Below are 16,996 nucleotides of genomic sequence, written 5' to 3' on the forward strand. Positions count from 1 at the left end.
TTTAAGATATTCATGGTACCTTCTACTGTCATAGAGAAAGAAAGATATGTGGGAGATTTAGGGGGAAAGACAAAGGAGTTCTGTTTTGAACATGTTGAGTTTAAAATGTGTACTGGGCCTCCAGTTTGAGATGACTGAAAGGCAGTTGGAAATGCAAGATTGAGAGGTTATTGCAGGATAAGGTTGATTTGAAGGTAGTTTGATAGAGATGGTAATTAAATCCATGGAAGCTGATGAGATTACCTAGTGAAGTAGTTTAGAGAGAGAAGAGAAGAGGGCCCAGGACAGAAACCTGAACAGACACCTTATAATTAGAGGATATGACCTAGAGGAGGATTTAGCAACGAGACAGAGAAGGAATAGTCATATAGATAGGAAGAAAACCAGAAAAAAGTGGTGCCCAAAATACTTAAAGAGAAAAAAGTGTGGAGAAAGGAAGAGGGTGATTGATGATGGATACACACACACACACATATTTCCCTACATACATCAATTCCCAGTGTTCTAAGACAGGTGTCTTAAATTGTGGGGGGAAGATACCAATTTGCTTTGGTGGAGAGAGTTTTTTTCACCCAGGAGCTCTCTGTACAAAGAAATTTCAGGTCCAATTAAGAAATTTCCTCCACCATTGCAGATTATGTATGTTGAGGTAGAACTTGAATCCAGGTCTTCCAGACTCAGATAAGAAAACTGGGGCAGCCCATAATTGACAAGAGTAGAGGAAATAACTTAAGTCACTTTTTGGGGGGTGGGGGTTGGAAGAATATAAATAGCTATTTTTTTTAAAAGACCAAGACAATGAACATTGCCTGTTAATTTAACTTAAATATCATCCCCTTGAGATTTTGATTTTGATGTAAGTTCAGTTTGCTTAAGTATACTCTTGCCAATAATGGTACTTAGAATCCAGAATTCAACTTTCTGTATTATTAAGGTCTAGAGGATATCTGTATGTGTACTGTTAAACTTATATTATGTCTTCTATACTATATTTTCTTTTAAATGCTTTTGGGAGTTGTAGTAGTAATTTTGGGATAAAAAAAGATTCTTGGGCATATCTTTGCTTGAATGATGCTGCATACTTGTTTTCAACAATGTACCTCCCACTTATAATAGTTTACTTTTTAGAAGATATGATCCACTCTATGACAGCTTCTCATTATGGAGAAATGTAGAGATTAAAAGAAACCTTAAAGGCCATTGAGTCCAACCCCCTCATTTTACAAATGAAGAAACTGAGGCACAGAACAATGAAGTGATTTGACTAGGTTCATATAACTGGTATTCTGTGATATTTGAATTTAGGATTTGTGACTGAATGATTAGATGGGATAAGGTTTGGCTTATGATGGCAGTATACCTAGTCCTACTATCTGTTTTACTGTGCTTATAGCTTTCCTTCCTTTGGGTACTTTATTGTTGGACTGGAGAGAATGGGGAGGAAACAAACATTTATAAGCATCCACTGTGAGCCAGACATTTTGCTAAGCACTTATACTTATTTTATATTTGAGTAAGAGACTTGCCCAGGGTTATACAGCTAGTAAATGTCAGATCACATTTGAACTCAGGTCTTCCTGACTCAGAGCTTTGTCCACTGTATCTTACAGCTGCAGAGCAGCATTTTATTTTTGCAGGCTTTGGGCTCTTTGTAGCATCTATATTTAGGATTTTCTCCTTTTATTAACTGCAGTAAAATGCTTCTTTGGGAACAGTTCTTAGAATCCTAAGCAGACTCTGAGTCTTCAGTAATATCCATGGTCATATCAAAAAGTTTAGTATCCCCCATCAGTCTTTCACTTTTAACATTGATAGAATAATTCAGATCCTGCTACTGGTTTGTTGTACATTTCAATAACTACGTTAGTTGAATTCAAGAGAATTTAATGTTTTTTTTCCCTCCCAGCAAATCAAATGAATAGAATTCCTATATATCAAATCATTTGTTTCCTGCTAGCTTTGTTATGTGGTATCTTGACTATTTTCATTAGATGACATAGTTAGAGATGAAATATTACTACCTTGAAGGAGCTTGTTATAATTGTAACTTTGTACTTTCTATTGTGCTTTTAGGACGAGGAATAATTGATTGCTAAATTTCCTGCAACACATTTTCAAAGAATTCCACCCTTATTTTCCCACCTTGAATTGCATTCATTCTGACTAGTTCTTTGTTGGTGTGTTTAAGTAATAAATAATCTAAGAATTTTGAAGTACTACAGTGTCTGGCTATTATTGGCTTTTATATTCTCAGAATTTCATTGAAAGGTCATCTTTCACTGTATTTTTTTCTCTCCAGTTCAGAGCAGTATTCAGAGATTTCAAGAGAAGTTTTTTATTTTTGCACTGACACCTCAACAAGTAAGAGAAATATGCATTTCCAGGTAAGAGAAGGGTTTGAAATATATTTCAGTGGGTGTGGGGCTCTTCTCTCTTTAGAGATAGAATACTAAAATTCCCTTATTGTTAGCCATCTGACTAGTTTATATATGTATATAATTATATTTGGAGGTGTTGGTAGACAGAGATTTACTTTTTTTATGCCAAGACTCAATAAATAAAGTGCTGTGATTTCTACTGAATTCAGTGGCCTTGGTTAATAAAAATACTTAGCAGAAATTGTTTAAAGAATAAATGGGGAACAAACTTTAAAGTAATTCTGTATCTTTAGAAAAAATAATAGCTACTTAAAGTAGAAACAGGTCTTTTAACTACTAAGTAAAATTAAGTAGATCTAAAAAGTGAGCAAAGGAAAATGTTTAAAAAAATTTTTAAAACTCAGAATTTTCAAAAGGCTTAGTATAGAAGTATGTGTATCTAAATATTTTCCCCTCTATTTCAGTTATTTTAAGCCTTCATCAAACTTCTAAATGTTCTGTAAATTCCACAGAGAATTTAATTTTCTATCTCTGTTGAAGATAGAGATCTCGATAAAGGCTAATGAAACATTGCCTGTGGCTAGTTTTGTCTCTTGATGGGTTGCTTCTGGTAGTGTTATGATAGAATCTGGCTCTTTATTAGCTATAAAACATTAAAATTAACTTTCAGTATTGGAAAACCTTTCAGTTTCATGGAATAAGGAAAATAATGTATTGGGTTTTATAAAAGTTTGCATCATAGAATCAATGATCTAGCATTGGAAAAGACTTCAGATGTCATTAAATCAACCTGTTCATTTTACAAATGAGGACACTGAGGCCTAGGAAGGTTAAGTAAATTAGTGTTTTTAAGTTTTCCAACATAGTTAATAATCTGGGTAGCAAACTGGTAGTTCATCTTGAAATATTTTCCCCTTTCTTCCATGTATCTCCTCCACTCTTCTCCCCATTGGAAAGCTCTGTAGTAGGTGCTTGAGCAAATCTTTATAACGGAGGTATCAAACTCTTGGTTAACAAAACTCCTTAGTGGGACTCAAGTCAGATTAAAATATAATGGGCAGATATTTAATAATATAAATAAAAATGCAATGTAACAGATAATTTGTGGAATCCTCATGTAAACTTTTATGTTAAAAGTTAGCTAAGAATAAATTTTTATATGACAGATTTTAAGTAATGAAAATTTTCTATTTTCTATTTAAATATTTTATTTTTTCCAACTATGTACAATGCTAGTTTTCAATAATCATTTTTTGCAAGGTTTTAGTTTTTTCTCCTTCTCTCCCTGACAGAAAGCAATCTGATATAGACTATATCATATATAGCCATGCCAAATATAGATCCATAGTAATAATATTGTGAAAGAAGACTCAAATACAATCAGAAAAAAAATTTGAGAGAGAAAAGACAATGCATAAGATAATAACTTGGCCAAAGTCACACAACTAGCTAATTAAATCTGATGCTGAATTTGAACTCAGGTCCTCCTGACTCAGGAGCAGTTACTCTATCCACCTTGCCACCTAGCTTCCCCTGCAATAAGACAATTTTTAAAAATTGAAGATAGTAAGTTTTGTCAACATTTAAACTCCATAGATCTTTCTCTGAATAGGAATGGCATTTTCCATCACAAATTATAGAATTGTCTTTGATTATTGTACTGTTGAAATGAACAACTCTGTGATGAAATGAACAACTCTGTGATGGGGATTTTCAGTGGAGTGGGATGATCTGTGATGGATTGGGAAGTTTTCATAGAGGGTGAAATTATTTTACTTGAACTTTAAAGGAAAATATTGATTTTGTTTGTTTATTCTTATTTTTGTACAAATGATGTTTTTTTATACATTACTAAATATTCTTGTTTAAGAGTAAACATAATATCCCTCCCCCCAAGAAAATATAGACCCTCATGAGCAATAAAGTAAAGGAAAGAGAAAAAATTAAAAAAATAATAATAATAGGGGCAGCCGGATGGTGCAGTGGACGGAACACCAGTCCTGGAGCCAGGAGCACCCGAGCCCAAATCCAATGCCAGACACCAAACAATTGCCCAGCTGAGTGACCCTGGGCAAGCCACCCCAAATCCCACTGCCCTGCAAAAGCCAAAAAAAACAATAATAATAATAGGGGCGGCCAGGTGGCACAGCAGACAGTGCATCAGCTCTGGAGCCAGGAGCACCCAGGTCCCAGTCTGGCCTCAGACACCCAACAGTCACCTAGCTGTGCAGGCCCGGGCAAGCCACCCAGCCCCATTTGCCCTGCAACCCCCCCCCCCCCAACAGCAACAACAATGAAAAAGGTGCTTCAGTCTGTGTTCTATCACCTCCAACTCTGTCGTGAGTGGATCACATTCCTTATGATAAGTCCATCACAAAAGCTACTTTCATATTTTTATTTGGTTTTTGGTTTTTTTTTTTAGTTTTTTTTAGGTTTTTTTTTTTGGCAAGGCAAATGGGGTTAAGTGACTTGCCCAAGGCCACCCAGCTAGGTAATTATTAAGTGTCTGAGGCTGGATTTGAACTCAGGTACTCCTGACTCCAGGGCCGGTGCTCTATCCACTGCGCCACCTAGCCACCCCTACTTTCATATTTTTAAAGGAAAATATTATTTAAGCAGAAATAAGGCAGCTCAGCATCCTCAGAAGGTGGAACTGCGCCTAAGTTTTTTTTTTTTTTTAAGGTTTTTGCAAGGCAAATGGGGTTAAGTGGCTTGCCCAAGGCCACACAGCTAGGTAATTATCAAGTATCTGAGACAGGATTTGAACCCAGGTACTCCAGACTCCAGGGCCACTGTGCCACCTAGCCACCCCTGAGCCTAAGTTTTGAGCCTCTTTGTTTCAAAGACTGTGGACTATTTCTGCTCACATAGACAGTTTGTGTAAAAGGAAACAGTGGAAGAGATGGAGACCAGAGTTTGAAGAACTTTTAATACTGCCCTAATAGGATGGCAAATAGAATGAAATCTCCTTAAGGGTGGTAACTATTTTTATCTTTGTATTTTTGCCTGATTCAATGTCAAGCTCTTAATAGATGCTTGATAAAGGCTTGTTAATTGATTTTATTCTGTCATTGAAGGTTTCTCAGTACAGTCATTTATGCAGTGTAGTATTTTGGGGGTAATTGTTTTAGTCATTTTTTGCCTAAAATCCTATACCATCTTGGTATGGATCAGTGTCATACCAGTTCAGTGCTTTACATACCAGTTCACCATGGCTCGGGGTGTTTATTATCTGAGGACTTGCTTAACTTGGTAAGGCTCATCATCTGAAGGTTGATAATGGGACCTCCTACAACAGTAAAGTTACTGATGGGTAGAGGTTATCTGGCTGTAATGAGAAGTGAAAGGAAGGAGAAGCCTGAGGCAGTAAATTGTGTAGTGATTAATCTAGGTGATAAGGGGCCTGACTTACTTTTCAAGATAAATAACATAAAAGCTTGACACTCAAAATCCTTATTTCCTCTAGTGACTTTCCATTTTATTTACACTTCTTGCAGGATATTTCATTTATGCTTAGCACATGCAAGAGCTGGGATAAGAGGGTAAACCTAAAATCGCTTTACTTGGCTGCCCTGATAGCAGCTTTGGTTAAAGATTTGGTCAGGGAAGTAGCTTCAAGCCCTTGACTAAAAAGAGGTCTTTGTCTGAATTTCATTTATATCTAACAGTGGGGCATCTTATTGGAGAAAAACGGGTTGACATTATTGTCTCAAAAAAAAAATATTCATTTGACATCTTACCTTTGTCTTTTTTACCATAGGAAAATTATAACAGAATAGAAGTAATATAGTTACTCTAAAAGACACATTTCTCAGCTAACTTACCTGAATTTCTGCATTTAACTTTCTCAGATTTGCTGGGCTGGCCTCCACAAATGATTTGCTTGTGACAAACATCAGTGCCAAGTGTAGCTTGCCAGTGAAATTAGTGTGTTAGACTAGATAATCTTTAAAATCCTTCTAGCTCTAACATTGTGTAACGATGTGAAAAGAAAAACTAGTACTGGGTATGTAAAGACTGGGGAAGTGAATATTCACTTTGCCTAGGGTATGACTGGTGGTTCTCTAAGGGATTCATTGGACCTATAATTTTAATGGTGCATATGGTTAGGACAGATTAATATGGAGATCATCTTGACAGTTTTCTGAACTTTGCATGTTTAAAATAGCCCCCCCCCCCAAATTTGAAGCTAAGATATAACATTTCTTATTAATAGCCTTAGGAAATTCGAAAGTAAACTGCTATACATTTATTGCAGTGTGACAAAATCAGGGTGAAATACAGAAAATCACTATTCAAGTATCAGAAGAAGTGAGATTTCTTTTTAAAAAAATTAACTTTTGGACCCTGAGTTTTACAACTCTTGCTCTTAAGTTTAGCAGGGTTTCTTTTTCTTCCCCCTTTTAATCCAGAACACGTTGCTTCAAGTTCACAATTGAATTTTACTTTAATGTGAGGGAATTGGGGGTGTAGACTTTATAATTGAGAGACTATTACATGTGTATTTCCTCTTCATATTACTCTTTTAAGTCACATACCTAAACATCCGCTCATAGACTTTTCATGTCATGATTCTCCTTCAGTCTTCAGTTCCTGTCTGAAGCTTGGGTTTAGAGTGCTTCTGGTAAACTACCCAGCTTTTACCTTTAAGTCCCAGGTCTGGCTATAGTCTTGTGCTCCTTTTTCATCTCAGAACAGTCAAGTTCTTTATTTTAAGGTTGTGCCTTCAATATAATTCTGTTTGACTCTTGGTCTGGCTTAATGTTCTCCAAGACTAGTCTCTTTTTATTTATTCATTCATTCATTCATTTATTTATTTTTTAGGTTTTTGCAAGGCAAATGGGGTTAAGTGGCTTGCCCAAGGCCACACGGCTAGGTAATTATTAAGTGTCTGAGTCTGGATTTGAACCCAGGTACTCCTGACTCCAGGGCCGGTGCTTTATCCACTGTGCCACCTGGCGCCCCCCCCACCCAAGACTAGTCTCTTAATAAAGTAAACTTCTCTCTCTCTCTGATCTCTGCCAGAGTAGTCTTGGTATATTTATGGGCTGGGTCACAGGGTCTCTGGGAGTCTTATTACTTAGGACTAGCTATACTAGATCCTCTCATCTGCTAAATATCTCCCTCATATGACCATAATAAGTCCTTATTTTTCTAAGAAGCATTTTAGCTCTTCCCAACTCTTCCCCTCATTGACACAGAACCATCTGATCAAGATGAGGGTCTTTCTTCCTCTAGTCTAATTCGCTTTTGCACTCCTCTCATTCAGAGATTTATAATCATTTGAATCTTTTTAAAAAATTTGCCCAAATGTCTGAGGCCGAATTGAACTCAGGGCCTCCTGACCTCCAGGACTGGTATTCTGTCCACTCCACCCCCCAAATGACTTCATTTTGAAACTTCCAATAGTAGTTTGTAAGACTCCCTTGAAGTCTTAACTACAATTTCACCTTTTGCAAGAAACTTTACTCTTCCTTCCTGCTTTCCCTCTGAGATTATTTCCAGTTTTATTTTGTTTGTAGCTTGTTTTTATATAGTTCTTTGCATATTAGATTGTGAGCTCCTTGAAACGTGGAATTTTTTGTCTTTTTTTGTATCTCCACAGCATAACATGGTACCCAGTAAGCATTCATCACTTAAATGTTTCTCAAGTTGAATAGAAATGGAAATAAAAATCACCTAAGTATTAACTAATAGAAAGTTGCCTCAAAAGTATTAAAAAAAAAGTTACTCTTCTACTACCACTTCTTCCTTGATTCTGCATGTCATATATAGGGAGTTGGTGACAGCTTGATTCATTTTCATTAAGTTTTATTTAACATGTCCTCAAGATGCTGCAAGATAAAATAGAAATGTATGACTTGCCTTGAGCCTAGAGCTCCCATCATTGTTGGAAAAGCAAGAATGAATATACCACAAAAGGAAAAAAAATGCAAAATAGTATGTTGTAAGATCTTGTATGTATAACTTTTATTTTATTGCCTGAAGTATCAAAATATAAAGAATAAACAGTGGCATGTGTGGTCAGGAAAGGAAGAGAGGAGTTGTTGGCTTGAGATGAGTATTGAAGAATAGGAAATTTGCCTATTTAAAAGTTAGCCATTATTGTCAAGAGAAAACGTTATGAATAAACATAAAGGTAGGAGCAGTTATGGTTATTGGAAGGCATTAAGAAAATTCACTTAATTGGAGTGGAAAGTGAAGCTACAGTGACAGTAGCTATGGCTCAGGAGTGTAACTTTTTTTTTTAAGGTTTTTGCAAGGCAATGGGGTTAAGTGGCTTGCCCAAGGCCACACAGCTAGGTCAGTGTCTGAGGCTGTATTTGAACTCAGGTACTCTTGACTCTAGGGCCAGTGATTTATTCACTGTGCCACCTAGCCACCCCCAAGGAGTGTCACTTTTTAAGGGTGTTTATTTTCTAGGACAGCATCAGACTTCCATCTAGAAGCTATATTACTTAACCACATAATTTTAATAGAAGTTGAAGCAACTGACCATCTTTCTTGCTTTTGATTTTGATTTTCCAAAAATGGTTATGGCTTTAATTTGATTAATCCACATTGTCAAATCCAGCTATCTATGGGCTGACAATACACATTTTATGTTAACAAAGCATTCTCTGGCTATGGAACAAATGGGTATTTTGGAAATGCTAAATAAAAATTTTTATGAAACTAAAGGTTTTCCTTGAATATTGATCATAAAAGTCCTTGAGTATCCAGTGCCATAATTAAAGCATTTTTCAAATTTCCACATAAATGTCCATGTTTTTAATTATCCTGGATTGGTTAAGGATTATTTGACCAATGAGATTGAGAGGGAATGAAAATGTCATTGGAGGAATATGCTATCTGTTAAAAAGTTTCTAATATAAGAAATATTCACTGGGGGAAAAAACACCCAAGTGTACTTCCTTAACCAAGGTTCTTTCTTTCCAACAGGGATTTTTTACCAGGTGGTAGAAGAGATTATACTGTCCAAGTACAGCTAAGGTGATTTTGATATTGTTAAATTAATATTTTTACACTGACTAAAACAGTTTCAGACCTGTTTTAAATGTTTGATTATACTTTTAAAGAATGATTTCTCTTTGAATACAGATTGTGCCTAGCAGAGACTAGCTGTCCTCAAGAGGATAATTATCCCAATAGTCTGTGCATAAAAGTAAATGGAAAGCTGTTTCCTTTGCCAGTAAGTTGAGTATTCAGATTTCTGCTTTGTTTCTTTAATTTATGTAATGTGTGTTAAAATAAATACACGTGATTAGATGGAAAATGTGACAGTATGTTCAAAAATTATGGAATAGGTTTAAGCAACAATTCTGAGTGAAAATGTAATCTGGAATATCATGAATGAAAGCTTTTTGGATACAAATTTTTCTTTCCAAAGTTGAAAATATAACTATAAGCATTTATACTTTGTGATTTATGAAATGTCTTCTTGAATTTAATTCAGGTAAAACTCATTTGTAGAAATTAACTGATTATGGAAGTATAGCTGATACTTTCCCAAAAACTTTAAATCAGATTTTTCTAAATCTCAGTACTTAAGTATTTATGTGCCTTTTTTTCCTTTCAAAGAGATTCCTTTTTCTGTCTCTAGAAAAGTGGTCTTTATTTCAATCAGTGTTGCATTTTATTTTTAGAATGTTCAGAAATAAATAATATTATCACAGGCTAATCCTATCTCATTTGCACATGAATTTTTTTATGAGTACACTCTTATTTATGGAGAGTCATATGTGACTTTTATTTCCAAACATAATAAATCTATCTCTCTGTTCAGTGGTTTTTACTACCTATAAAATAAGTCAAATGATATTGAAAAGTTAGTGTTCTTTATCCAATTCAAATATTTATTCCTTCAGTCAAGAAATAAACATGGTGTGAAATACAGTAAATGAAGAAAAGATTATTCTCTTTAAAGGAGTTTGTAATCTAGAAGGTTAGTTAAATCTAATATAAATTGGAATATCATAAATGCTTTAAAGAAATTAAAAATACTAGGAGGTCAAATCTAAGGTAGGTAGGGGACTTTCCAAGGAAGACTTCATTGAGGAGTTTGACATGTGAGATGAGCTTTGAAGTATTCGTTGAGAATTTTTTTATTCTTTTCTAAATTTTCCTCATTTCTTTCTCCATTCCTTTTCCATCATCTTCAGTGAATGTTCTTCCCAATTTTTCGTCTCTCATTCTGTAGGTTGCGATACCTATGACCTTAAGCCCATGAAAACTAGTAAATTTCTTTCTCAGTTGAGGGCTCCTATAAGCTGCTTGATTGACTAGGAGCTGACTATAGGCTCATCCAAATCAGCATTGTTTATTGATTCCATGAAAAGTCATGTGGAAAAAAATGATTGCCTAGGAGGTAGTTATTCTTTTAGGAGTGGAGTTCTTATTGTTGGATATGTTGGATATATGGCCCAATTCAGAGAGCAAAAACCTTAAATGATGTATTTTTTAGAGACTGCAGTCTTCATGACAGCAACTTCCCCACTGTACCAATTCAATCACTGTCAGACAGTCAAGCAAAGATGAGCAATCATTTAGTAGATGTTCTGTGCTTGCAGCAGACCAGAATTGGAGATTGGTAGAAAGTGATTAGGGTGTTGTCTCAATCTCACAATCATAAAAATTTGTGCACAGAGGATGAAAACTTATCTTCTTTCAAACGGTTCTTCTTCTTCCCTGATACTATCTCTTTCCCTGAAACATTACTCTTTTGTGTTTTTTTCAGTGAATATAGGATTCAAAAGTTAGGTCCTTGTTTACTGTCTTAATAGGAAATTGCCTTGATTTTTTTTTGATAAGGCTTTTTCTCATCTTGACAACTCAAGCAAAGTAATGTTAAAATTGTGATCTGTAAAGATATTTTTGATGAGTATAGCTAAAGGTGTTTTCAGTCAGATTATTAAAGGCTAAAATATCCCAGATAGGCTTGGGAGGGGGACACAACAGTAACTCAGTTTTTCTTCAGAGAATTAACCGTAATTGTATGTAACTAAATTTTATGACTATGTAAAATTTATAAGATACAGCACATCCATTGATTAATTTACACACACACACACACACACACACACACACACACACACACACACTGAATAGTTTGTTCTTTGTGGGTTTTTTCCTTTAACTATTTCCTATTTATATACACGTATATATAATGTTTGTGTTTATATATAAACACATATATAATTTGTACCTATTCCTTTTTCCCTTTAAATATTTCCTATCATCGTATTTATATGCACATACACATAATGCAAGAACCATGGAAGAACAGATATAAAAGTTGGAAGGGGGGGGAGGGAGATCTCTCCTTTTTCTCCTTTCCTCCATTTATAGTTCACTTTGAAAAAGAAATTTTTAAATTTTAGCCATTCATTTTTGTTAGCTAATAAGAACATACTTGTAACATATTTTAGTAGTTAAGAAAGGAAATTTGTTTTTTCTCCAGGGAATTCATTTATTTTTCTCATTATTGCAGGGATATGCACCACCTCCAAAAAATGGAATTGAACAGAAACGCCAGGGACGCCCCTTAAATATTACATCTCTAGTTAGGTTATCTTCTGCTGTGCCAAACCAGATTTCCATTTCCTGGGCATCTGAAATTGGAAAGGTAAAATTTTTTTGTTTGTTTTATTCAGACCTATGAATTTATTGGCGTAGAGCAGCAATTCTAAAAAGTTTTGGACTCAGGATCCTTTTAAAAACACAACAAATCAGTTGTACATTAACAGAAATAACATTTTTAATGAAAAATAGCTATATCCTCTTCCAACCCCAAAAAGTGAAAAGAGTGGTGTCGTTTGCATGTTATTTGCAAATCTCTTTAAAGTCTGGCTGGAATAAAGCTTGATTCTCATCTTCTTCAGCATTTAATCTATTATTTTTGTTTGAAGAATATTAGGAAAATTTGACTAAGTACATAAGAAGTTAGAAAATGAAAGAGTATTTTAATAGGTGTATAATATAACATCCCTTAGTATTAATATAAAACTAATTTTGACCTTTAAGGACTCTGTAAAGGGGTTTCAGGACATTCGAAGGATTGATGAACCATAGTATAGGAACCACTGATATAGAGTTTTGATTCTGAAAACTGTCTTCTAATGTGGATCTGTAATTTACAGTTTTAGCCTAGATGATTTGTTCCAGGGTCACATAGCCAGTTTATATCTTTGCTAAGAATTGAACCCAAGTCTTCCTGACTTGATGTTTTCTGACTGAGGCTGATTTTTTGGTCCACTAAATATACCATGTTGCTATCTTGAAGAGTAAGCATGATAATTATTGAGCTACTATCTAAGTGGTTTCAGTTAATGTTATTTTCCTGTTAATACTTCTTGAATGTCTAATTCAAGAGAATGCAAAGACCAACTTTTGTTCTATAAGATGGTTGATGCAGCACACTTGTCTCTTCTCTCCCCATTGTAATTGGTCAGATATGGTTGCCTAATGCTGACTATTCCAGCAGACAGTGTGGCTTTTTCACTTTGTTTTGGTTGATTTTTTTTGTTGTTGGTTATATAGAAAGTGATTTTCAGGAAATGACTAATATTTAAAAAAGGAAGTAGAAATAAAAAATTTTAAATTATAATAAAAAGTCATCCTGGGTAATGAAAAGTTTGCAATTGCCAGCAATAAGAAAATAAAGAATAAAGAAACTAAGTTTAGTAAAACTATGCAATCTCAACTTGCCATTCCCAGACCCAAAATCTTGCAAATGAAACACTTAGCAATAAGTCTTCATAGGTGCTGCTCCTCCTTCCTCACTGACCCTTCCATTTTAAAGTAAGGAGTGCAACTAAGGTCTGTATAATGATCTTTTGTGCAGCCATCTAACTAGTCTATATAAAGAAAAAGAAAGGTTTGCAAGACTAGACAGATTGAAAGAGAATTAAATATATGATTACAAAGAATGGGAAGCTAGGTGGTGCAGTGGATAAGAGTACTGACTTTGGAGTCAGGAGGATGAGAGTTCAAATTCAGCCTCAGACATTTGACTCTTACTAGCTGTGTGATCTTGGACAAATCACTTAATCCTGACTGCCTCATATCCAGGGCCATCTCCACTTGTCCTGATTCATATCTGGCCACTGGATCCAGATAACTCTGGAGGAGAAAGTGAGACTGGTGACTTAGCACAGCATCCCCTCAGTCAAATTTAATACATGTGCTTGTCATGACATCACCTCCCTGATGTCTTTTTCGAGAATGAAGGACAAATCATCATCATCATCATCATCATCATCATCATCAACTCAAGAAAACAAATTATATTCATTTTTCTGAGAAGAAATTATCATTTTAAATGAAATGGGCTACAAAGATTTTACTTTTTAAAAACAGTATCCTGTAAATTGAAAGCTTTTGCAGGAACTTTTTGTTACATTTTTATGAAAAGTATCAAAGTTTTAAACAGATAAAATTGGCCCCTTGTGGGGAAAACATTGCAGATGTGTTAAATCACTATTAAAAGGTATTTATAAATATTTGTTTTATATTCCTTAGATTACCTAGTACGTGACACATTTAAAAATTACCTTACAGGATGTCATTTAGGAGCTTGTTTACCCAGAATAGCATTCCTTTAAGTAGATGACATTAGCCAGAAGTACTGACTCTCTGCTATCCTAGCATGCATTACAATCTTAACCTCATTTCCTTCAAACTGATGTTTAGGATTTTTATTTTACAATTAAACCATGTCCATGCTTCCTGACCCTATGGTGAGACAAGGAGATAGTTCCCATTTTATAGATGAAGAAATTGTGATACCATTTTTGAAGAATTTTTTTCCCAGGTATATCACAGTATCAAAGATGAAAATGGAAAAATATACTCTTCATATTGTATACTATTAGGATATCATTATGAGTCTTCTTAAGCTATGCATTCACTTTCTCTTTTCACTTCCATTGTAATTTCTGCTCTTGCTCGTTTCTAGGATTATTGATAGGTAAGACTAGATCTTCAAGATTGATTGTGAAAACATTATTTTGAATAAGCCAATCTTATCAAATGATCAGTTTATTTTATTTTATTTTACTTTTTTAGGTTTATTTTTTTGCAAGGCAAATGGGGTTAAGTGGCTTGCCCAAGGCCACACAGCTAGGTCATTATTAAGTGTCTGAAACCGGATTTGAACCTAGGTACTCCTGACTCCAGGGCCTGTGCTTTATCCACTGTGCCACCTAGCCACCCCGATCAGTTTATTTTAAAAAACCAATTTAATTATTGTGAACTTCAAAATTCATTAACGAACATTTCAAAAATGTGTAAAAATAGAACTATTAAGTTTAGGCAAATTAAACTAATAAGTATAGTCAAGTAATTATTGTTTTCTTTATATCTTCATTATTGAATAAGATGGATGTTTCCATGAAGCCCTGAATCTGTATGATGATCAGCTTACTTTTCTCTTTAGGCATATACAATTACCATATTATGAATGATAATTTATTTACAATTTAAATTTTTTTTTGCAAAAAATATAGCCTAATTGTATAGAACATCATAATTTTTGGAAAAGCTCACAAAATATGTAGATGATTAAATAATTCTATGTTGGACAGTTTTGTAATAGAATTATCAAAGTATTACTTGGTCAGCCCTTTGTGACAACTTGTTTATTGTCTTCATTTTCAAAATTTGGCCTTTTGTTTTTGATATCAGTGGATTTTCTTTATGTAATATTATACATGTGTTGTATAGATATATGAAATAAAGACATTGTAAACAAAAGTAAAGTTTTGGGGATATCCTGAATATACAAAAGTTGAATTTTTGAAAGAAAAAAGCAAATTCATATTTACAAGTTATCTGTTCATAGCCACTCTGAGTGAGAATTCTCTGTACAGATGTCAGGGTAATGAAATTCTACTAAGTTATTTTTTGGTGCCTAGTTATATTCCCCACTGCTTCTTCCTAGTTTAACCTGTGTTTAGTCTACTATCTCTTTTCCCCAGAGAGAAGAATCATTTATCACTTCAATTACAAAATTAGTTAAATGATGTGCCCTGAGATATGTAACAGATAGTTATTATTATGGTCAGAATTATAACTTGGAATTCTGAACTTGCAGTACTGTATAGCACAGGTATCTACCATGTGATCCAGGACTAGTTGCAGTCCACAGCATTCTTGGGTGCTGCTTGAACCAGATCAAAATGTAATTGAAAAATAATTGGCAAAATAAATTTAAAAAGACATTAAAAGACCAGTAATATTACATTTCAAACTAAATCATTATGTGGCTCACAAGAATCATTATGTATGGATTAGGAGTCCCCATTTAAACCACAGTACCTTCCATGGATATGTTGACAATTGAATATAAAGCATCTGATTATATTGAGTTTCTCAATTCTATTTCAGTTTCTCTGAAAGAGGTTTCTTTTTCTTTTCTCTTTTTTCCTTTTATTCTCTGCTTTTCTTTTTTTTTGGTCTGAGTTGTCATGGTTTCATGGAAAACTAATTTTGAACATGTAATTATAATAATTTTCTTTCTCATCTTTAATTAAAATTATCTTTTTTATAGAATTACTCCATGTCTGTATATCTTGTCCGACAACTGACATCAGCCATGTTGCTGCAGAGATTAAAAATGAAAGGTATTCGAAACCCTGATCATTCCAGAGCTCTAAGTAAGTAATGTGTATGAAACTGAGTGCATGGAACATTTGTGAGTTTTTGTTTAATTTTTGCTGAATCAGGGTGGGTTTGAATTTAGAGTTAAAGAAGAGCTATATTGGAATCCTGACTTTACTATTCTCTGCTGCACAAAGGAGCACTGTGAAGTTTTGGAAGCTCTCTTGGGACTTTATTTCCTCATCTCTAATATGAGGAGATTTAATTTTATGATCTTATCAGTTCCTTTATAGCTCTCATTCCTGTGAAGCACAGCAGAGGCTAGTATTACAGGAATCCCTCTTCTACAGTAACTTAAGTAGTATAAAATTTATGTTAAGACTGCCTCACTAATCTCAGGTCTGATTCGAAAGAAAATTGGGGATCAGTCTTTGACCTGTTTTGATAAAGGCTTATTGTAATGGTGATTTTGACTGTAAATTATTAATCTCTCTAGAATGAATAGTTCTGAAAACAGCAACTTATTTCATATGATGTTCCAATGAATACATGAGATTTTTTTTTTCTAAGCAAGTTCCTTTTAAAGATGTATTGACCAGTAAATAAAATTGCTTTTTATTACATAGGAATTCTTAATTTAGCCCTAATGAGAGATAGTATTTGGGCTTGTTTTTTTTTTGAAGGTTTTTGCAAGGCAAATGGGGTTAAATGGCTTGCCCAAGGCCACACAGTTAGGTAATTATTAAGTGTCTGAGACCGGATTTGAACCCAGGTACTCCTGACTCCAGGGCCGGTGCTTTATCCACTGCGCCACCTAGCCACCCCTATAGGTAGTATTTGACAGGAATAATTTCATCTCCTATTATTCTGTATTTCATATGAATATAGTACACAAAAATGCTTGTTTTTTTTAAGTAGCCATTTTCATAATTCCAGTTATTTGAGTTTTCTGTTAATCTTTGGATGTTTTGGAAATTACTTTGTCAGTATTTACAAATGAGCATTGTTGTAGAGACAGG

The 16,996-nt window shown here is 34.4% G+C and overlaps 1 protein-coding gene across 3 annotated transcripts in view; it reads left to right on the forward strand.

Annotated features, from left to right (window-relative positions):
* PIAS2 (protein inhibitor of activated STAT 2) overlaps positions 1-16,996 on the forward strand; it is a 114,893-nt gene that overhangs the window by 44,723 nt on the left and 53,174 nt on the right. For 2 of the 3 annotated variants that reach the window (XM_074202831.1, XM_074202832.1), the window contains exons 3-7: positions 2,300-2,384; positions 9,321-9,371; positions 9,480-9,570; positions 11,869-12,003; positions 15,928-16,033. In XM_074202831.1, the coding sequence (XP_074058932.1) occupies positions 2,300-2,384; positions 9,321-9,371; positions 9,480-9,570; positions 11,869-12,003; positions 15,928-16,033 (468 nt within the window). The remainder of the gene's footprint in view (positions 1-2,299; positions 2,385-9,320; positions 9,372-9,479; positions 9,571-11,868; positions 12,004-15,927; positions 16,034-16,996) is intronic. The other variant, XM_074202833.1, reaches the window with a different exon arrangement.

This window comes from Macrotis lagotis, chromosome X, assembly GCF_037893015.1.
Source record: "Macrotis lagotis isolate mMagLag1 chromosome X, bilby.v1.9.chrom.fasta, whole genome shotgun sequence".
In the NCBI taxonomy this organism is placed as follows: Eukaryota; Metazoa; Chordata; class Mammalia; order Peramelemorphia; family Peramelidae; genus Macrotis; species Macrotis lagotis.